This window comes from Rhinopithecus roxellana, chromosome 10 (genome assembly GCF_007565055.1).
Source record: "Rhinopithecus roxellana isolate Shanxi Qingling chromosome 10, ASM756505v1, whole genome shotgun sequence".
Classification (NCBI taxonomy): Eukaryota; Metazoa; Chordata; class Mammalia; order Primates; family Cercopithecidae; genus Rhinopithecus; species Rhinopithecus roxellana.
Window position 1 is genome coordinate 62212118 of NC_044558.1, and position 21993 is coordinate 62234110.

Sequence of the window (21993 nt, forward strand, 5' to 3'; positions counted from 1 at the left end):
AAAAAAAAAAAAAAGTGAAGTCTTTACACAAACATAAAGGGGTTATGTGTGCTGCCCTTTGAGAAGTTTGTTGATGAAAGGAGAAAGGAAGTAGTAGCACCAGAGGAAAAGATCAGGGGTTTACCCTGTTCTTACAGGAAAACAGCTCCTTGCTCTTTTCAGCTAGCTTTTCAAAGGATAGGGATAGGACAGCTCCCTGCCCTCTTTCGGATATTTGGATCTATAACCTCCAGAAATTCAGGCTGAAGTAGTTGGAGGTGGGAGAGGAATGAGACAACTGTCTGGGTGGGGTCGGCCAGCCAGACACTGCCAGGATAGCCACAAGGAGACATAACTTAGAGGAAAGAGCAGACAGCAACCACATTGGACTCGGGCAGTCCTGGGTTTGAATCCTGTCTGTGTCACCACCTAGCCTGATGACCTTGGGCACATCCTGAGCACCCTGTGCCTTATCTGTAAAATGGAAACAATTATGCCGACCTTTTAGGTTGGTTTTGAGGATTAGAGACTAGCTCCTGACACACAGTAGGTAATCGTAAATTGGTGCTATTATTTGGCCCAACCCACGTTATAGGACAGAACGTCTAACGGACGGGTCAGAACCTGCGCCTTCTGGATCTTGGAGGGTACAGAGGGCGCCCCTCGGCCTCCTCCCTTTCGGAGGTGGGGACAAGGTGGAGGAAGGGCTGCAGGAGGAGGAGCTCTAGCATCGCGACCCGCCCCGTCCCGTCCAGTCTGGCCTGGGCGCTGCGGGAACGCTGTCCTAGCTGCCGCCACCCGAACAGCCTGTCCTGGTGCCCCGGCTCCCTGCCCCGCGCCCAGTCATGGCCCTGCGCCCCTCACTCCTCCTGCTCTATCTGCTGCTGCTGCTGCTGCTCAGTGCAGCGGTGTGCCAGGCTGAGGCTGGGTTCGAAACTGAAAGTCCCGTCCGGACCCTCCAAGTGGAGACCCTGGTGAGGAGATAGTCCCGAACCTCAGCACCTGTGGGCCGAGCCTTGTGGGGTAACACAGGGATCTCAAGGAATCTGGGAGCCGGGAAGGGAGGAAGTGCGGGAACTGAGTTGGGGGTGGTGCCGGGTCTAGAAGCGAGAACGGGATCTTTGGCAGAGCATCCGTGACCCCTGTAGTCCGATCGTAGGTGGAGCCCCTCGAACCATGTGCCGAGCCAGCTGCTTTTGGAGACACGCTCCACATACACTACACGGTGAGGGGTCTGGGGGGCCGGGGCGGGGCCTGGGAGGGGGTGGCGCCCTGCTGAAACACGTCAGCTTTGGCTTGGACACGTGGCAAGCGGTTCGGGAGAAGAAACTCGGGGCTCAGGGGTCATAGAGCATGTGGCGAGGGGAGAGGCGTTGCTCTTCCGTGCCTCTTTTTCCTCCTTGCTTTTCTGCCAGTTCCTACCTGGCACGGAGAAGTGCAGGGTGGAGAGATCTCCGAGAAGCGTCAGCCCTCTGGGGCTTCCTGTTCCTTACAGCGGTAAGGGGAAGGCTAGGCTGCCGCTGAAAGGGGGCTGCCGCCGCCCAGCGGTCCAGGTGTGTGTTGCGCGCCTGCTGGGAGGGAGAGGGTGCTAGGTGTATGCTCTTGATGCTCTCTCCCCCCAGGGAAGCTTGGTAGATGGACGTATTATTGACACCTCCCTGACCAGAGACCCTCTGGTTATAGAACTTGGCCAAAAGCAGGTGATTCCAGGTATGTGACCTGTGCCTCCCATTCTACCTCTTCACAACCTAAGCCCTTTCTTAGCTTCTTCAGCTCCAAAGCTGCCCTGGAAATTCCCCCTGAAATCAGTAAGACCCTAGGGCTCTACCAGTTACCTTCTGAGGTTCAAACCTCACTTCTAATACTCCACTTGTCCCATACCCTATTGGAAGCCAGAGATTTAAGAACTGGGGGCAAGAACTATTGAGGATGGAGGAGGAAGACTTTGTTGTTCATGTCATGGGATTTGGGGAAGGTGGATAGCTTCCAGTTCAGTTGTGTCTTCTTCCTCAAGGTCTGGAGCAGAGTCTTCTAGACATGTGTGTGGGGTGAGTATCTGGGCAGGGGTGGGCCTGGGTACCCTCTTTGCATGGGAAGAGGTTTTCTCTGCCGTCCTCGCTCCTTAAGAAGCAGGAGGCTGGGCGCGGTGGCTCAAGCCTGTAATCCCAGCACTTTGGGAGGCCGAGACGGGTGGATCACGAGGTCAGGAGATCGAGACCATCCTGGCTAACACGGTGAAACCCCGTCTCTACTAAAAATACAAAAAACTAGCCGGGCGAGGTGGCGGGCACCTGTAGGCCCAGCTACTCTGGAGGCTGAGGCAGGAGAATGGCGTAAACCCGGGAGGCGGAGCTTGCAGTGAGCTGAGATCCGGCCACTGCACTCCAGCCCGCCACAGAGCAAGACTCCGTCTCAAAAAAAAAACCAAAAAATTAGCCGGGCGAGGTGGCGGGCGCCTGTAGTCCCAGCTACTTGGGAGGCTGAGGCAGAAGAATGGCGTGAACCTGGGAGGCTGAGCTTGCAGTGAGCTAAGATCCGGCCACTGCACTCCAGCCTGGGCGATAGAGCAAGACTCTGTCTCAAAAAAAAAAAAGAAGAAGAAAAAGCAGGAGAATGTGGAATAAAGGACCCTGCTTCCCACTGGACAGGTCCAGGTCAGGTGGGAACCCTGAGGACATCCAAAGCCTCTGTGCCTCTTGTGCTGTTGCTTTTGTTGGGGAGTTGAGGCATATGGGGAGATGGACACCTTTGCTGGCCAGCCTGTTTGGTGTTCAGGTGGAAAAGTTCGTGTTTTGGGTGTGAAGATCCAGAGGGTTTTGCTGGAGGAGCTTCAGCTGGACTGAGGCTGCTGGCCTACCTCTCCTGCCTCTGGCTGTGACTGACATTCCTTCCCTCAGAGAGAAGCGAAGGGCAATCATTCCTTCTCACTTGGCCTATGGAAAACGAGGATTTCCACCATCTGTCCCAGGTAATCTGACTAGGCCTATCTCTCAGGCCATCAAAATACCCAGTCCCTAAGAGCTGTAAGGAGCTATATACTTTGTCTCATGCTTGAGAAGGTCCAGACCAAGTTTGTTTAGACAGACCGGAGTGCCTGGGGCCTCTATCTCCAGGGCTACTTTTTTCTTCCTCATATCACCAACAGGGACTAAAGACAAATAACCTGATGAGGCCACCTGGCGTGACCTCTAGCAGCCAGTAACTTGTTAGGGAAGAGAACTGCTTGGGCCACATGGGTCTGCTGCCTGTGCCACCACCTTTCCCAGAACACTGGGCTTCTTTCCTGCCCTTTTCTACAACTCTACGCTGTGTCAGCTGTACAGCCGCCCCCCGCCCTTCCTTTCAGCCTCCATCAGGGAAGAGATAGTGAAAATAATCACAGTCAAGTAATTCAAAACAAAACAAAAAGCAACTGTTAAAGCCAAGTCTACCCCATAACTTTAAAAGCCATCATAGGTCACTGCCGATGTCTATTTTTGAAGGGTTGAGATGGACAGATTTCCCAAAATGCATATCTTTTGCTTTCCGTTCTAACAAATGTTCTATTAGCTAAAATGTGTTGTACTCCACAGAGTATTGGGCTCGTAATTCTTCTTCTTCTTCTTTTTTTTTTTTTTTTTTTTGAGACGGAGTTTCATTCTTGTTGCTCAGGCTGGAGTGCAGTGGCGCAATCTTCACTCACCACAACCTCTGTCTCCTAGGTTCAAGCGATTCTCCTGCCTCAGCCTCACGAGTAGCTGGGATTACAGGCATGTGCCACCACGCCCAGCTAATTTTGTATTTTTAGTAGAGATGGGGCTTCTCCATGTTGGTCAGGCTGATCTCAAACTCTCAACCTCAGGTGATCTGCCTGCCTTGGCTTCCCAAAGTGCTGGGATTACAGGCATGAGCCACCGCACCTGGCTGGGCTCATAATTTTTATTCTAGTTCCAGCTTAGAGAAAGGCCTGGAAGGAGGGTAGGGCAACCAAGGAGAAACTCTTTTACCCAAAGCCCTATACCTCCCCATTCCCAGTGCTGCTTATTTGCACCTCTTCCGCCCACTCATTTCTGTTCCACCTGCCCCTTTACTTCTTAAGCAGCATCCTCATCCTTCTTCCTCTTCAGTTCTTATGCTGAAACTCCTGTTATCTCATAATCACGTTGAATGTGCTCATTGGTTGGTTGATTTTTTAAAGTCTAGTTTAAATCCATTTAATTTCAGCCCTACAAAGACTCTATCTATGTGGTTATTTGGAAATACAATAAGTTAGTAGTTAGTATAGAGGGTTCTCCCACTTACAAATGGAGAAGAGTCTTACATTTCATATGCACAGAAAGTTTTCCTGCATTCAAAGACTTGTCACTGGACCCAAGCCACACGTGTCAACATGACTATCACTGAACTCTGCTCATAATCCTCCTCTACTCTTGTCTAAAGGAATTCAACCCCACATTTAAATCTTGTCAGCTTCATAGTTGTTGGCTTTGCTGTGGCCTACCCTCCCTATTTTCATTCAGATTCTGAGCCCTGGATAAAATGCACTGAGAGTCTAACCCTCTCCACCCCTCTGCCTCTCCAGCGGATGCAGTGGTGCAGTATGACGTGGAGCTGATTGCACTAATCCGAGCCAACTACTGGCTAAAGCTGGTGAAGGGCATTTTGCCTCTGGTAGGGATGGCCATGGTGCCAGCCCTCCTGGGCCTCATTGGATATCACCTATACAGAAAGGCCAACAGACCCAAAGTCTCCAAAAAGAAGCTCAAGGAAGAGAAACGAAACAAGAGCAAAAAGAAATAATAAATAATAAATTCTAAAAAACTTCTTTGCATTCTTCATCTGATACTTTCTGAGACTGCCTTTGAAAGTGGGAATGAGGTAAAGGGCTGAGGAAAAAAGCATTCTTAGTTGCATCTTGCCTGGCATGGGGGTGGTTGTAGGCCCTGGATCACCTCTTCCCCTGGCCTCTTCTTGCTGTCCTAACTGACTTTAAGGATCTGGTCTTGAGTCTTTCCATAGGATCTCTAAGTCCTTAAGGTATGGGTTTTGGCTTTCATGGCGCCCTGATTCTGAGGAGGGATGCTTAATTGAGCAGTGAGCCTCCTGGTAGTTGCCTAGCTCTTCTCTCTATTCCCTGGGACCACAGTGTTCCTAGTGTCCTCAAAGAGGACTGCTCTGTTCAATATGGAAAAGATACAAGGAGCTCATAAACTCCATGGAAATTTTTAATAGTAACATCCCTACATCTCTCAAAAAAAAAAAAAAAATCTATAGGAGTTGAAAGATTTTTTTCCTTAGATCACAGGTTGTGGAAGATCACGTGGGCTGCTTCAATTATATTTTAAGTGGTTGGATGTTGTTTATCACCTGGATGGGCTGTAGGTATGGACAAGGGCTGGGGTAAATTGCTTTGATAGTTGACTATAAAGAGTGGGTTGAGCTGGCTCAGCACTTCGTCACTCACTGAGATGCCATCCAAGTACTGCTTCAGCATCTCCCGCAGCTTTCCATTGATATCTAGCAGCTGGGCTCGTCTGTGTTGGAGGCTCAGTTGCTCCAGTTTCACTTTGTTGTACCTTTTCCAGAAATTCTCCATTCCTGTGTAGTCCACCATCACCTGGGAGTGGAGTTGCAGGGATAAGGTGTGCAGCGAGACCCACTAGCAAATGGTGCCCAATGCCCCACCATCCCCCAGCCTTTACCTTGGCGAGCTCCTCAGTAAGCTCTTCTAAATTATTCTCCTCAATCCCCTCCTGCTCCTTAGGAGTCAATACTGATGAATAAAAAGGCAGCACTTTTTCTTCCTCAGTTTCAAATTTCCTACATATTTCAGCAAGTTTAAGGATCTTTTCACCCTATTTGAAGCAGGAAGAGAGTTTATATTAGGAAAGGGAGTGGAGAGGGAAGCTAGTGGAGTTGATTCCCCTGTTTGAACCCAGGTAAGCTACTCATCCAAGTGGGAAACAATAGCAATAAATACATATAGCAAATAGAGGTTACCATGTAACACACACTATTCCAAGTATTTTCTATTCTTATTGTAAAATTAATTCATAGCCTGGGAAACATAGGAAGATCCTATCTCTACAAAAAATTTTGTAAAAGCCAGGCGTGGTGGCACATGCCTACAGTCTCAGCGACTGGGGAGGCTGAGGTGGAAGAATCACTTGAGCCCAGGAGGTAGAGGCTGGAGTGAGACGAGATGGTGCCACCACACTCCAGCCTGGGCAACTGAGTGAGACCCTGTCTCAAAAAAAAAAAAAAAAAAAAATCATTCATTCATTATTAATTCATTTCTTTAATGACAGAGTTTCACTATTGTTGCCCAGGCTGGAGTGCAGTGGTGCAGTCTTGGCACACTGCAACTTCTGTCTCCAGGGTTCGAGCGATTCTTCTTCCTCAGCTTCCCGAGTAGCTGGGATTACAGGCATGCGCCACCATGCCGAGCTAATTTTGTATTTTTAGTAGAGATGGAATTTCTCCATGTTGGTCAGGCTGGTCTCAAACTCCCAACCTCAGGTGATCTGCCTGCCTTGGCCTCCCAAAGTGTTGGGATTACAGGTGTCAGCCACCGTGCCCAGCCAAAAACTCTTTCATTATTAATTCATTTCTTTTTTCTTTTCTGTCTTTTTTTTTTTTTTTTTTTTTTTTTTTTGAGACAGGGTCTTACTCTGTCACCCAGGCTGGGGTGCAGTGGTGCAGTCATGGCTCACTACAGCCTCGATGTCCCAGGCTCAAGTGATCCTCCCATCTCAGCTTCCCAAGTATCTGGGCTCACAGGCGTGTGCCACTATGCCCAGCTTTTTTTTTTTTTTTTTTTTTTTTTGTAGAGATGGGCTCTTCCTATGTTGCCCAGGGTGGTCTCAAACTCTTGGGCTCAAGCAATCCTCCCACCTTGGCCTCCCAAAGTGCTGGGATTACAGGCATGAGCCACCACGTCTGGCCAATTCATTTCAATTTAAAATGTAGACCAGACGTGGTGGCTTACATCTGTAATCCCAGCACTTGGGAAGCCAAGGTGGGTGGATCGCTGAGGTCAGGAGTTGGAGAACATCCTGGCCAACATGGTGAAACCCTGTCTCCACTGAAAATACAAAAATTAGCTGGGTGTGGTGGTGCACACCTGTTATCTCAGCTACTCAGGAGGCTGAGGCAGGAGAATTGCTTGAACTGGGGAGGTGAAGGTTGCAGCGAGCCAAGATCATGCCACTTCACTCCAGCCAGGGCAACAGAGTAAGACTTCATCTCAAAAATAATAATAATAATTAATTAATTAAAATGTAAGAGGTGGCTCGATGCAGTGGCTCATGCCTGTAATCCTAGTGTTTTAGAAAGCCAGGGTGGGCCGGGCGCGGTGGCTCAAGCCTGTAATCCCAGCACTTTGGGAGACTGAAACGGGCAGATCACGAGGTCAGGAGATTGAGACCATCCTGGCTAACACGGTGAAACCCCGTCTTTACAAAAAAATACAAAACACTAGCCGGGCGAGGTGGCGGGCGCCTGTACTCCCAGCTACTCGGGAGGCTGAGGCAGGAGAATGGCATAAACCTGGGAGGCGGAGCTTGCAGTGAGCTGAGATCCGGCCACTGCACTCCAGCCTGGGCGACAGAGTGAGACTCCGTCTCAAAAACAAACAAAAAAAAAGAAAGCCAGGGTGGGAAGATCGTCTGAGGCCAGGAGTTTGAGCCAGCCTGGGCAACATGGCGAAACCCCCTCTCTACAAAAAATACGAAAGTTAGCCATGCACTGGGGAGGCTGAGGCAGGAGGAACGCTTGAGCCCAAGGAGGCAGAGGTTGCAGTGAGCCAAGATGGCGCCGCTGCACTCTAGCCTGGGAGACAGAGTGAGACCCTGTCTTCATCACCAGAAAGAAAAAAAAAAAAAGTAGGAAGGGGCTCACCAGGGTGGCTCACGCCTCTAATCCCAGCACTTTGGGAGGCCAAGGCAAGAGGACTGCTTGAGGCCAGGAGTTCATAACCATCCTGGGCAACACAGTGAGACCCCATCTGTAGAAATACGTAAATAAATTAATTAATTTATGTATTAGGGGAGGAAACATGGAATAAAAAAGGTATTCCAAGTGTCCACTCAGCCAGGAAGCAGGAAGAAGCCTCCGCTATCCTTTCCAAATCCCTTTAACCTTGCAGGGAGCCAAGTTCCTTGACTTTGTTCTGACTCCTCTCCCTTGTGTTACCTTATCAACAATCTTTCTCAGGGCCTTGAGGGTGGCATTACTTTCCAAGGTGAGTTTGACTAAGTTCTTCTGGGATGCTGCCCGGGCCTGAGTCCTTTGGGCCTTAAGATTTCGCAGTTGTACAAGGACCAATTCCTTGTCATTACGGATATACCGGTTCTCATCTTCACTCTCACGGCTGTGTATCATGATCTTGCCTTTTGAAATAGTTATGGCATCCTAAAGGAACAGATTAGGGGAAACACTTGGCCAAATGAGGGTCTTCAGTGAGATAGGTAAAAGGGCTGCCTGGGGACTGAAATCAGAGCATATCATCTTTTCCCAACCAATCAGTGATGAGGCCCAGGGGAAACAAGGGGAAGCAGAAGAGGGGATAATAGAGCAGTTAAAGCAGTGAGTATTTCACTGTGAGTAACTCACAGGTTAGTGAGTATACACTAACCTGTAGTTTCTGTATTTTTTTCATATGTACTTCAATCTCTTTGGAGCTCTTCTCATCCTTCACCTGCAGGGTCTCAAAGGCAGCCTTTCGATCCTCTGTGGCATCAGTGTAATTCTTGAGTACATCCTGGAACTTTCTCCACAGATCTTCTACTATGTTCTCCAGGTGCAGCCTTAGAAAGTGCTTCTCTTCTAAATTCTAGCAAGTGACCCCAGAATAGCAAATGTTTGGAATTACCTTATTAGTGCCCTTTCACTTCCACCAGCAACCTCACCCTCTTGAACTGTTTGTAGCATAGTTTAGTACAGAGGTCTCCAATGAAAATGCCTACAGAAGACCAGGCAGATGATATAAATAAATTCTGTGGGCCGGGTGGGGCCTGTGGTGAACTGGAGAGGAAATGCTGCATTTGGGAGGAGGAGGGGCAGCCACTGAGCTCCACGTGAGCCTTGCCATTTGGAAATGTGGCCCAGTGTTGCCAGATCTTTAAATTTTTCAAGGGAAGCTGAAAATTTGGATGTTTTTATGCAATCTCCAATTTTAAAGTGTAAGATGCTTATTCAAAAAATTTTATAAAACACTATGGGATAAATAAAAACAAAGAACTCCATACCCAAACCTAGGTCTGTGGGCTGGCTAAGTTTGCAACCTCGAGGACAATGGAAAGCACTTTGGATCAAGGGGCAGGAGACCTAGATTCTCCTGGTTCTACCACAGACCAGCAGCATGACTTTGGCAGGTCATTTTACTTATTGGGCCTTACTTTCTTCATCTGAAAATCACAGGGGTGAAGCCAGATGATCTCCTTGGTGCTTTTTAGCTCTAAAATGCATTCCCTTGACATTTTAGAATGGTCTTCCCTCCCGACCAATTTTCACAAAATTACAAATTGTGGGATACCTACAGTGGCAATAGATATTTTATTCACTGTGTTGGCTAAAGGGGTCTCTTCTACCTCTAGTAGCCTTGAGCATTTTAATTTTTTAATTTTTTAATTTTTTTGAGAGAGGGTCTCGCTCTGTCACCCAGGCTAGAGGGCAGTGTTGCTATCACAGTTCACTACAGCCTCCATCTTCTGGGCTCAAGCGATCATCCTACCTCAGCCTCCTAAGTAGCTTGGACCATAGGCGCACACTACCACGCCTGGCTCTTTTCTTTTTTTTTTTTTTTGGTGGGGAGGTAGAGATGGCAGTCTCCCTGTGTTGCCCAGGCTGGTCTTGAACTCCCAGTCTCAAGTGATCCTCCTGCCTTGGCCTACCAACGTGCTGGGATTACAGGTGTGAGCCACTGTTCCCAGCCTCCATGAGCATTTTTCTATCACCTCCTTCCACTTCTTGTCTGTCTACTCTCCCTCCGTACCATGTTTTTGAGATCATTCCACATGCTCTGGAACTCCAGCTTGCTTTCATACTCAGAATCTATATAGTTCTGCTCCATGGCCATGAAGATATCTTGCAGATAGTGAATCTCTTTCTCATGTTGGTCAATAATTGTCTTCCTGTAGGAGACAAGACACTGTCCCTGCTCTGAGGGATACAGGATATTGACCAATAATGATAATTCAAAGCAGTATGTAATAAATCTATGTGAATGGTACAAACTCTCAGGTACTGATGGAGAACAGAGAGAGGGAAGGCTCTATTCTTTTTAGGGCTAGAACGAATGAATACGGTTATTTTATTTTGATTTCTGAATGGGTAATACATTCACGTGATGCCAAAAAAGTACAAAAGGTTACAGTGAGAAGTCTCTCTCCCATCCCTGTTCCCTGCCAAATGGGTAGGATTTTGATAGTTGATAGTGGGTAGTTGGTAAAAGGAATTTGAGGAGTTAAATTTAAAAAGAAGGAAAAAAAAGAGTTATTAAAAGAAGTAAAACAATAACTTAGCCAGGTGAGGTGGCAAGCACCTGTAGTCCCAGCTACTGGGGACACTGAGGCAGGAAAATTGCTTGAACCTGGGAGGCAGAGGTTGCAGTGAGCTGAGATCGCGCCACTGCACTCCAGCCTGGACGACAGAGCGCGACTCTGTCTTGAAAAAACAAAACACAATAAAAAAAATAATAAAGAAAGAAAAAAATAGTGAAAGAAAAAAGAAAGTGGGCGGTGAAGGCACACAGACAGGGGGCCTGACGTGAGTAAAGGGAAGCTAGAGCTGCAAACTTAAGCCAGAGTTTGTTTAAAAGGAACCAAGATATTCTCTGCTGGGGGTCCTGTGATAATCAATGTGGGATGCTCCAAGATACTAGCCACTTGCTTACAGGCAACTCCTTGACACAGACTCTGGACACTCCCCTGGATTCAATTCCCCATCTTCTCTTAGGCCCCCGTACCTTTCTGTCTCAAACTCCTTGGTTAGGGCTTCCAGCTCCATGTTGTAACTTTCCTCCAGGAGACTGAGCCGGTGCCTCTGCAGGGCCAAAAGCTGGTCAACATTGTGCAAGTGGCTGCGCAGGGCACGGGCGTACTGCTCCTCAGCTTCGGACAGGTCTTTAGCTAAAGACTAGGCCAGAAAGAGAGAGTTACCATTCCAGCTGAATGGCATCTGTGTGAGAAAATAAAAATATATTCAGCTTGCAGTTTTTTATTTGTTCCTACTGCCAATTTGGCTTTAAGAATGCTGGTTGTCCTCCTCACTCGTGTAAAGCAAGAGTGATGGCAAGGGCTGAGCAAGGTGGCTTGCATCTGTAATCCCAGCATTTTGGGTAGCCAAGGTGGGAGGATTACATGAGCCTGGGAGCTCAAGGCTAGCCTGGGCAACACAGTGAGACCCCCCAGTCTCTACACACAAAAAAACAAAAAACGTAAAAATTACCCAGGCTATAGTCCCAGCTACTCACAAGGCTTGGGCAGGAGGATTGCTTAAGCCCAAGAGTTCAAAGTTGCAGTAAGCTGTGATCATGCCACTGCACTCCAGCCTAGGTGACAGAACAAGACCCTGTCTCAAAAAAAAAAAAAAAAAGGCCGGGCACAGTGGCTCACACCTGTAATCCCAGCACTTTGGGAGGCTAAGGCAGGCAGATCACGAGATCTGGAGTTCAACACCAGCCTGACCAACATGGCGAAGCCCTGTCTCTAGTAAAAATACAAAAATGCCGGGCGCGGTGGCACAAGCCTGTAATCCCAGCACTTTGGGAGGACAAGGTGGGTGGATCATGAGGTCAAGAGTTCAAGACTAGCCTGGCCAACATAGTGAAACCCCGTCTCTACTAAAAATACAAAAAAAAAAAAAAAAATCCGGCCATGGTGGTGGGCGCCTGTAATCCCAGCTACTCGGGAGTGTGAGGCAAGGAGAATTGCTTAAACCTGGGAGGCAGAGGTTGCAGTGAGCTGAGATTGTGCCACTGCACTCCAGCCTGGGTGACAGTGCGAGACTCTGTCTCAAAATAAATAAATAAATAATAAAAATACAAATATTAGTTGGGTGTGGTGGTGCATGCCTGTAATCCCAGCTACTCGGGAGGCTGAGGCAGGAAAATTCCTTGAACCCAGGAGGCCGAGGTTGCAGTGAGCTGAGATCATGCCACTGCACTCCAGCCTGGGCAAGAGAGCGAGACTCCGTCTGAAAGAAGAAGAAGAAAAAAAAAAAAGTGACAGCAAGGAGCCCCATGAAGCCAGCCAGTGTCCTGTGGATGACTAACATTTACAGTGATATAGCTACCACTGAAAGGAATCAGGGATTCTTGGAGAAATGAGTGCTTTGAGGTCTGATGCAGAAAATGAGTTGACCCTGGGGTATCTTTTTTTTTTTTTGAGACGGAGTCTCGCTCTGTCACCAGTCTGGAATGTGGTGGTGTGATCTTGGCTCACTATAACCTCAGCCTCCTGGGTTCAAACGATTCCTGCCTCAGCATCCCAAGTAGCTGGGACTACAGGCACCTGCCACCACGCCCAGCTAATTTTTTACATTTTTAGTAGAGACAGGGTTTCACCATGTTGGCCAGGATGGTCTTGATCTCTGACCTTGTGATCCGCCTGATTCGGCCTCCCAAAGTGCTGGGATTACAGGCATGAACCATCGCTCCCGGCAGAACCTGGAGTATCTTATCATAAAAGATAGCAAAGAAACTATCAAAGACCAAAAGAGTCATGTCAGAAGGACCCAGGAACCAACATGAAGTGCCTCACTGAGGCAGATTTTCCAAAGAAAATCACAGCAATATCTCCCATCCTACAATTCTCTGCTATGTGACCTTGCCATTCCCCTATTAAAAGGTGGTGTCTCTTCTTCCAGCTCCTTGAATTTGGGCAGACCCTGTGACTACATGGGTCAATAGAATACGGTGGAAGTGACACTGTGCCAGTCCCAGGCTGGCCAAGGTAACCCTTGGCTGGCCTGGCAGTTTCTGCTTCCCGCCCCTTAGAATGCTTGTTCTTAGGATGATCCCTCCAGGAGCCTAACAGTCATTCTGTGAGAAGCCAAGTGCACATGAATTTTTATTTATTTATTTATTTTTATTTTTTATTTTTTATTTATTTATTTTTTTGAGATGGAGTCTCACTCTGTCACCCAAGCTGGAGTGCAGTGGCACGATCTCGGCTCATTGCAACCTCCGCCCCCCAGGTTCAAGTGATTCTCCTGCCTCAGCCTCCCAGAGTAGCTGGAATTACACACCACACTCAGCTAATTTTTTGTATTTTTTAGTAGAGATGGGGTTTCACCATGTTAGTCAGGCTGGTCTTGAACTCCTGACCTCGTGATCCACCCGCCTCGGCCTCCTAAAGTGCTGGGATTACAAGTGTGAACCACTGTGCCCAGCCAGAAGTTTGTTTTTTGTTTTGTTTTGTTTTGTTTTTTAATCAGTTATCACTGGAGGATACCAGACAACCAATTTTTTAAAAAACTGTTAAATAAAGGCAAGAGAAAGAATCAAGCATTTATCTTGCTTTTCCTATATAAACTATAGCTCTGAGTAATTGAATAGAAAATGAGGGGAAGTATCTCTTTTCAGAAATACTCAAGCTAATGAACAAAAAATGAACTATACTATTAGAAAATCAGGCCAGGCACAGTGGCTCACACCTGTAATCCCAGATCTTTGGGAGGCTGAGGCAGGAAGATCATTTGAAGCAAGGGTTTGAGGCCGAGAGTTTGAGACTAACCTGGGCAAGAGTGAGGCCCCGATCCCTATTTCTTTCTCTCTCTCTCTTTTTTTTTTTTTTCCTTACTGGATCACTACATCTAGACCCCATCTCTATTTTTTTTTTTTTTTTTTTTTTTGAGACAGAGTCTTGCTCTGTCACCCGGACTGGAGTGCAGTGGCCGGATCTCAGCTCACTGCAAGCTCCGCCTCCCAGGTTCATGCCATTCTCTTGACTCAACCTCCCGAGTAGCTGGGACTACAGACGCCTGCCACCTCGTCCCGGCTAGTTTTTTTGTATTTTTTTAGTAGAGACGGGGTTTCACCGTGTTAGCCAGGATGGTCTCGATCTCCTGACCTTGTGATCCGCCTGTCTCGGCCTCCCAAAGTGCTGGGATTACAGGCTTGAACCACCGTGCCCGGCCTCCCATCCCTATTTCTTTTTGTTTTGAGTCAGGGTCTTGTTCTGTCATCCAGGCTGGTCCAGGTGTCATGATCACAGCTTACTGCAGCCTCAATCTCCCAGGCTCAACTGATCCTCCACATCAGCCCCCTGAGTAGCTGGGACTACAGGCTCACACTACCATGCCCAGATAATTTTTTTTTTCTTTTTTTTTTTTTTTTTTTTTTGAGACGGAGTCTCGCTCTGTCACCCAGGCTGGAGTGCTGTGGCCGGATCTCAGCTCACTGCAAGCTCCGCCTCCCGGGTTCACGCCATTCTCCTGTCTCAGCCTCCCGAGTAGCTGGGACTACAGGTGCCGCCACGTCGCCCGGCTAGTTTTTTGTAGTTTTTAGTAGAGACGGGGTTTCACCGTGTTAGCCAGGATGGTCTCGATCTCCTGACCTCGTGATCCGCCCGTCTCGGCCTCCCAAAGTGCTGGGATTACAGGCTTGAGCCACCGCGCCCGGCCGTTGCCCAGATAATTTTTAAGTTTTTTTGTAAACAGGGTTTCAACATGTTGCCCAGGCTGGTCTCGAACTCCTGGGCTCAAAGGATCTGCCTGCCTCAGCCTCCCAAAGTGTTGGGATTACAAGTATGAACCACTGTGCCTGGCCCCATCCCCATTTCTAAAATACAATTTAAACATTTTAAAAATAAGCATTTTTGCATCTCCCAATGATTTAATGGATCAACAGCTGCTAACATCACAAAAAGAGAGCTAGACAATATGTGCCTCTTGATGCAACATTGCTAAGCATCTAAATCCAATTACCCAAATAAAAATACAGAGGAAAAAGTAATGTGGTAAACTGCAATACAGAATACTATGCAGTTGTAAAATTAGAAACTCTTTATGGGAAAATATGGAACAATCTCATATATATATGAGCACAATCTTGGCTCACTGCAACCTCTGCCTCCCAGGCTCAGGTGATCCTCCTACCTCAGCCTCCCCGTAGCTGGGACTATAGGCACATGCCACCACACCCAGCTAATTTTTATATTCTTAGTAGAGACAGGGTTTTACCATGTTGCCCTGGCCGATCTCGAACTCCTAGGCTCAAGCAATCCACCTACATTGGCCTCCCAAAGTGCTGGGATTTCAGGCATGAGCCACCGTGCCCAGCCTCCAAGATATATTATTAAGTGAAAAAACCAAGGGGCAGAATAGTATATAATATGATCATTTGTGTAAAAAAGAAAAGAAAAAAGAAAAAAGGTTTCCTTTTGAAACTAGAATTATTGGAAGGAACACTGGGTACCTGGAAGGCACTGGTGGGGAGGAACTTTTCTCTATATAACCTTTTTTTCTTTTGGATTTTGAATAATGTGAATGTACTACCTTCAAAAAAGTAAAACAAGATTAAACAGAAAAGCATTTATGGAATTGCCCACATGATCCAGGCACCTTGAGTCCACTCACTGTAAACTACCATGACCTCTACACAGAGATAGCTTTTACCTTATATGTTTACAATGATAAAAGGATCCTATGAAATAGGTTCTGATAATGGAAGACTATTCACTCACTCAGCAAATGTTTACCTAATCCCTGCTATGTACCAGCATTGTGCAGGATGTTGAGGATTCAGAGATAAAAAGATATGCCTATTGCTCCCAAAGGAGCTTACAGTCTCGTAGGAAGAATTACATAAATAGAAAATCACAACATAACAGAGAAATTGCTATAAGGTTGATGATTTATTGAGTGACAATGAATATAAAGGATTGAGTGCCTACATATGACTAAGCACTGGGAAAGGCTTCACCAAAGAGATGTCATTTGTATCAACTCTTGAAGGAGGAATGAAAGTTTACCAGGATGGTCGGGCTCACTCCTGTAATCCCAGCACTTTGGGAGGCTGAGGCAGGCGGATCACCTGAGGTCAGTAGTTCCAGACCAACCTGACCAACATGGTGAAGCCCCATCTCTACTAAAAATACAAAAATTAGCCAGCATGGTGCCGCACACCTGTAGTCCCAGCCACTCAGGAGGCTGAGGCAGGAGGATCACTTGAACCTGGGAGGTGGAGATTGCAGTGAGTAGAGATTGCACCACTGCACTCCACCCTGGGCAAAAGAATGAGACTCCATCTCAGAAAAAAAAAAAAAAAGGGCAGAGCGCAGTGTGGTGTGTAATCCTCGCATTTTGGGAGGCTGAAGTGGGCAGATCACTTGAGGTCAGGAGTTCAAGACCAGCTGGCCAACATGATGAAACCCTGTATCTACTAAAAATACAAAAATTAGCCAGGGCGTGGTGGCGTGTGCCTGTAATCCCAGCTACTTGGGAGGCTGAGGCAGGAGAATCGCTTGAACCCGGGAGGCGAAGGTCACAGTGAGCAGAGATCGCTCCACTGCACTCCAGCCTGGGAGACAGAATGAGACTCCATCTCAAAAAAAATAGATAAATAAAAATAAAAATGATAAGAAAGTGTGTCAGGACAACTGGAGAAGAAATGGAGATGAGAATTCCAGACACAGGGAATAGCATATGCAAAGGCACAGGTAAGAAACAAGGCTGGCTGTATGAAAAGTACAGGTGGGCAGAGGCCGGGTGTGGTGGCTCACGCCTGTAATACTCAGCCTGGGCAACAAGAGCGAAACTCCATCTCAAAAAAAAAAAAAAAAAAAAAAAAAAAAGTACAGGTAGGAACCAGATCATGAAAGGCTTTGATGTTCTTACTAAGGAGTTTGGATTTTTTCCTATAGATGGGGGAACCACTAAGATTTAAGCAGTGGAGTGACAGGATTAGATTTCTGCTTTAGAAAGATAACCCTAGTACTCATGCCTATAATCCCAGCACTTTGGGAGGCCGAGGTAGGTGGATCACCTGAGGCCAGGAGTTAGAGACCAGCCTGACCAATGTGGCGAGACCCCGTCTCTACTAAAAATGCAGAAATTGGCTGGACATGGTGGCATGCACCTGTAATCCCAGCTACTCAGGAGGCTGAGGCAGGAGAATCACTTGAACTCAGGGGGCAGAGGTTGCAGCGAGCCAAGATTGTGCCACTGCACTCCTGCCTGGGTGACTCTGTCTAAAAATAAAATAAAATTAATAATAATAATAATAATCGTGGTAGTTCTGCAGAGAATCTAGAGGCAGTTGAATGTGAAGGGTGGAAAACAGGAAACTAATAGTTTAGGTTAGAGATGATGCCCAGGTCTCACAGGACAGTGGAAAAGGACAGCAGGGTATAGCTTTGAAAACTACTTTAAAGTAGACGACTTATACAACACTTAGTAACAGAGGTCAGGGATAGATGCAAAATCTAGGATGGACTGGGCCCAGTGGCTCATGCCTGTAATACTAGCACTTTGGGAGGCCGAAGTGGGAGGACTGCTTGAGGCCAGGAGTTGAAGACCAGCATGGGCAACGTAACGAGGCTGCATCTCTACAAAAAATGTAAAAATTTGTTAGGTGAGGTGGTGTGCACCTGTGGTCCCAGCTACTCCAGAGGGTGAGGTGGGAGGATCAGCCTGGGCAACACAGTGAGACCTTGTCTCTACTAAAAATTAAAAAATAATTCTAAAATTTAGCCAATTGTAAGCTGGGCGCGGTGCCTCACACCTGTAATCCCAGCACTTTGGGAGGCCGAGGAGGGCAGATCACAAGATCAAGAGTTCGAGACCACCCTGACCAATATAGTGAAACCCCGTCTCTACTAAAAATACAAAAGTTAGCTGGGCGTAGTGGCGTGCGCCTGTAATCCCAGCTACTTGGGAGGCTGGGGCAGGAGAATTGCTTGAACCCGGGAGGCAGAGGTTGCAGTGAGCAAAGATGGCACCACTGCATTCTAGCCTGGGCGACAGGGTGAGACTCTGTCTCAAAACAAACAAACAAAAAAATTAGCCAATCCTAGTGAGAGCCTGTAATCCCAACTGCTCAGGTGGGAGGATCACTTGAGCCCAGGAGCTTGAGTGTAGTGAGCTATGATTGTGCTATTGCACTTCAGCCTGGACAACAAAGTGAGACTGTCTCAAAAAATAAAATAAAATAAAATAAAATAAAATAAAATAAAATAAAATAAAATAAAATAAAGTCAGGGTAATATGTAAGATTGTCTGGCCCTAGAAAACTGGTTAAAGGGTGAGATGGCCAGACTCAGAAATCTGGGGAATGCTGAAGTTCAGAGGATGGAGAGAGGAAGATAAACTCACTGGAGTGAATGGTTTATGTCCCAGAGGTAGAAAAAAATGACAGAATGGTGTCTTGCAAGCCAAAGGAGAGTTTCAAGACCCAGGGCATGACCAAGAATGTCAGTGCCATAGAGAGGTTAGGTTAGATAAAGACTAAATGATGAAAAGTAGCCACAATTCTGAACCTGTGGCCTTTACCTGAGCAGTTTCCTAGAGAAGGGTAGAAATCAGATGTTGTGGGATACAGGGTAAAAGGGAAGTAAAGAAGTAGAGATAGTGAGGATCACTAACATTTCCACATTTAATATGTGTAGTCTTACTCAGGAATGACCCTGAAGGTGGTTAATATTAACAGTGTGTGATTTACCTAAGCAAGAACTGTTATCATAAGCTGAGAGGCTGCTGTGTAGGAAGAAGTTAATTGTGTCGGGGTGAACTTGGTCAACTACTCAGCTTCCCTTAACCCATTCATGCCTGAGGTTGCAAATATTTTTTGTGAAAAATCAGATTTTGGTGATGACCTTGAGCAGTACAAGATACATAACTCCCCAAAACTTAGCATTCCAATAATGGAACACTAGGCAATGAACACTGCTGTTCTTATCAAGTGTTTGATAACTTCCAATAAGTGTCTGAAAGAGCCTCTTTAAAATCCATAAGGTATGGGCTGGGCGCGGTGGCTAACATCTGTAATCCCAGCACTTTGGGAGGCTAAGGTGGGTGGATCACCTAAGGTCAGGAGTTCCAGACCAGCCTGGCCAACATGGTGAAACCCTGTCTCTACTAAAAATATAAAAATAAGCTGGGCTTGGTGATGGGCGCCTGTAATCCCAGCTATTCAGGAGAGTGAGTCAGGAGAATCGCTTGAACCCAGGAGGCAGAGGTTGCAGTGAGCTGAGACCGGGCCTTTGCACTGCAGCCTGGGCAACAAGAGTGAAACTCCATCTCGAAAAAAGAAAAAAATCCATAAGGTATAACTGGTGGGGCGTGAACTTCTAATGAATAATGGTTATTGCAAATTTGAGGACTCTTAATATATTTGAGGACTCTGGAAGCTGCCCAAGGTCTGCTGAGCTTTTTCCCCAGGGATTAGGCTATGAAAGAGAAATGTGTGTTTTCTAGAGGGGGAATACCATGTTGGCAATGTATATTTTGCTGTTACTGTGGGCTTTGTTTTGTTTACAATTGAAAAGACTCTGACTGGGCGCAGTGGCTCACACCTGTAATCCCAGCACTTTGGGAGGCCAAGGCGGGTGGATCACGAGGTCAGGATATCGAGACCATCCTGGCCAACACGGTGAAACCCCATCTCTACTAAAAATACAAAAATTAGCCAAGCATGGTGGCACATGCCTGTAGTTGCAGCTACTCGGGAGGCTGAGGCAGGAGAATCACTTGAACCCGGGAGGTGGAGGCTGCACTGAGCCGAGATCACAGCACTGCACTCCAGCCTGACGACAGAGCAAGACTCCGTCTCAATCAATCAATCAATAAACAGACTAAGGAGAAGGCAGTAAATGGAGGTAGACTATTAAAAGTAAGGAAAAAAAAGGGGTACAGAAAATCCCTTAGAAGAAAAGATAAGATGGAATCAAGAACTCAAGAACCTCCCAGGAGCATAAGGATGGCTGATTGAATTGCTTAGAAATCCAGAACTGCTCTTACCCATGGAGATCTTCTCAACCTTATCCAGGGCCACTGAAGTTGAATCAAGAGGCCAATTTGGTTGAATGGAGCACTGTAGTGGGAATCAATAAACACAGGCTGGAGTCCTGGCTCTCTCACTGACTAGGTATGTGACCTCGGGCAAGTCAGTTCCCCTCTGGAACTGAGCCTTCGGACATTGAAATGAAGGTGTGGGACTCATTTCAAGGCACTGGGTGATGTCTACTGTGCCTTACAACTCTACTATTGGATAGTGCTGGTTTGGGGCACTAGATTACAAGGAGAGTGGCTCCTCTAAGGGAGAGAGGGATGAAAGATAGTCCCATATTCTATTTTTTATTTCTGTGAAAACCGTTGTTACCAATAGCCTGGCTTTCTCACAGCCTGTGTCTTGTGAGGGCTTAAAGATGGATTAATTCGGCCGGGCGCGGTGGCTCAAGCCTGTAATCCCAGCACTTTGGGAGGCCGAGACGGGCGGATCACGAGGTCAGGAGATCGAGATCATCCTGGCAAACACAGTGAAACCCCGTCACTACTAAAAAATACAAAAAACTAGCCGGGTGAGGTGGCGGGCGCCTGTAGTCCCAGCCACTCGGGAGGCTGAGGCAGGAGAATGGCGTGAACCTGGGAGGCGGAGCTTACAGTGAGCTGAGATCTGGCCACTGCACTCCAGCCTGGGCGACAGAGCGAGACTCCGTCTCAAAAAAAAAAAAAAAAAAAAAAAAAAAAAAAAAAAGATGGATTAATTCACTAGGCTCATTCTATTAAGAGGTCAGGAAGCCATACTCAAGGTTTCCTTGGAAAGAGTGCCTACCTTGATGACGTTGTCCTTACAGTCCACCACTCGTTCAAATGTTTGGCTGAGGATCTCAATGTCCTTATGAAGCTCTCTGGTCTTGACTTCCCTAAGGACAGTTCTCCACTGTGTGTTAATCTTATTAAGGTTCAAAGCACTGCTGTGTTCCTCCTTGGCCAGCTTGTCCTGTGTGAAGGAATAAATATACCTCCAGGAAGTCAGGGCCGTTCAGTACAACAAACAAGATCACTCTTAATTTATCAGCTGACACCTTACCCCTTTTCGATGGGAATGGCCTGATGGCATTTAGGGAGGGCAAGGGTGAATTTCCTTCAGGGTGGGAGCATCAGAGTAGGATGTTGTTTGTAATGACCCATCTCCAGGGAGAATATCAGCATTCCAGACAGCTGGGACAGCGGACAGGACCTAAGGTCCCAGTTCTGTGATTCAATAGAGACTGCCAAGCTGTATACCACGCACCCCCTCCATGCTTCGCGGAGAACACCCCCGCCTCCCAAACAATGTTGCCTGAAATCTAAGTATATCTGGGTCTCACGATTTCCGGAGGAGGGGAGGTCAGGATGAAAATGAGGTTTTCTCAGTGACAGGCCAGCGCAGCGGGTGGATGGGGTTGAGCAGGACATAATGCAAAACGCCATCACCTTCAAGAACTGGCTGAGGAGCCTCTCTTTCTTTTTGGCCATCTCCTCCTCTGCCAGCAACTTCTGCTGAAACAGAAGCAGCTGCTCCTCATCGGACAGGGGCGTCTTGGCCTTTTTTTCTTTCTTAGGCATGGCGGGGCTGGGGATTGGATCCGGGAAAGAAGCTTCGGCTTGTCTCGACCCGCATTACAGAGCGTAGAAGAAAAATGTCCCTAGAAAGGGGCCTTCCAGAACTGCCCCTGGTTGTGGGCGGTTGTGGGACCTGAGATCTCAGCCCTCGCACAAGAGAGACCCCGGGCTATCAGCGATGCTGAGCTCTCCCACGGTAAGACGCGTCTAGTCTCCTAGCAACGAGGATCTCGCTAATATGGAGAGGCAACGGCTAGAAGAGTCCCTGTCTTGGAGCGCCCCCTCTCCAGTGGAGGACCGCGGTCGGTTTTTGAGAGGGTCCTTTTACCTCTCAAAAACCTGTCCCCTCAGTGCATTTTTTTTTTTTTTTTTTTTTTGAGACTTAGTCTCTCTCTGTCGCCTAGGCTGGGCATGATTTCGGCTCACTCAACCTCCGCCTCCCCTGTTCAAGCAATTCTCCTGTCTCAACCTCCCTTCAGTGCACTTTTA

General features: G+C 47.3%; 2 protein-coding genes across 4 annotated transcripts; one reads left to right on the forward strand and one right to left on the reverse strand.

The window, feature by feature from the left end:
* Positions 1–4783, forward strand: FKBP11 (FKBP prolyl isomerase 11). Of its 2 annotated transcripts, XM_010385428.2 has the most exons (6): positions 1–953; positions 1139–1204; positions 1602–1689; positions 1994–2027; positions 2877–2947; positions 4541–4782. In XM_010385428.2, exons 1-6 carry the CDS (start codon positions 825–827, stop codon positions 4756–4758), a joined length of 606 nt encoding a protein of 201 aa, XP_010383730.1. In that variant the 5' UTR covers positions 1–824; the 3' UTR covers positions 4759–4782. The 2 variants fall into 2 exon arrangements, with proteins under 2 accessions (XP_010383730.1, XP_010383731.1); XM_010385429.2 differs by lacking the exons at positions 1–953; positions 1139–1204 and adding an exon at positions 1267–1476 and having other exon boundaries at positions 4541–4783.
* A 382-nt stretch (positions 4784–5165) lies between these two features.
* On the reverse strand, positions 5166–21713 carry CCDC65 (coiled-coil domain containing 65). Of its 2 annotated transcripts, none has more exons than XM_010385427.2 (8): positions 21398–21713; positions 20732–20881; positions 10925–11094; positions 9953–10091; positions 8594–8791; positions 8152–8370; positions 5661–5813; positions 5166–5575 (listed from the first exon to the last, which is right to left on the reverse strand). In XM_010385427.2, exons 3-8 carry the CDS (start codon positions 10963–10965, stop codon positions 5300–5302), a joined length of 1026 nt encoding a protein of 341 aa, XP_010383729.1. In that variant the 5' UTR covers positions 10966–11094; positions 20732–20881; positions 21398–21713; the 3' UTR covers positions 5166–5299. The 2 variants fall into 2 exon arrangements, with proteins under 2 accessions (XP_010383729.1, XP_010383728.1); XM_010385426.2 differs by having other exon boundaries at positions 5167–5575; positions 20732–20899; positions 21376–21713.
* Between the last annotated feature and the right edge of the window lie 280 nt (positions 21714–21993).

Coding starts and splice junctions, on each gene's coding strand:
- FKBP11 (XM_010385428.2), top strand. CDS start 825: ATGGCCCTGCGCCCCTCACTCCTCCTGCTCTATCTGCTGCTGCTGCTG. Junction 954..1,138: donor CCCTCCAAGTGGAGACCCTG/GTGAGGAGATAG, acceptor GTCCGATCGTAG/GTGGAGCCCCTCGAACCATG. Junction 2,948..4,540: donor ATTTCCACCATCTGTCCCAG/GTAATCTGACTA, acceptor CTGCCTCTCCAG/CGGATGCAGTGGTGCAGTAT.
- CCDC65 (XM_010385426.2), bottom strand. CDS start 21,507: ATGCCTAAGAAAGAAAAAAAGGCCAAGACGCCCCTGTCCGATGAGGAG. Junction 8,371..8,593: donor AAAAAATACAGAAACTACAG/GTTAGTGTATAC, acceptor CTGTTCCTTTAG/GATGCCATAACTATTTCAAA. Junction 5,814..8,151: donor TGAGAAAGATTGTTGATAAG/GTAACACAAGGG, acceptor TGCTTCAAATAG/GGTGAAAAGATCCTTAAACT.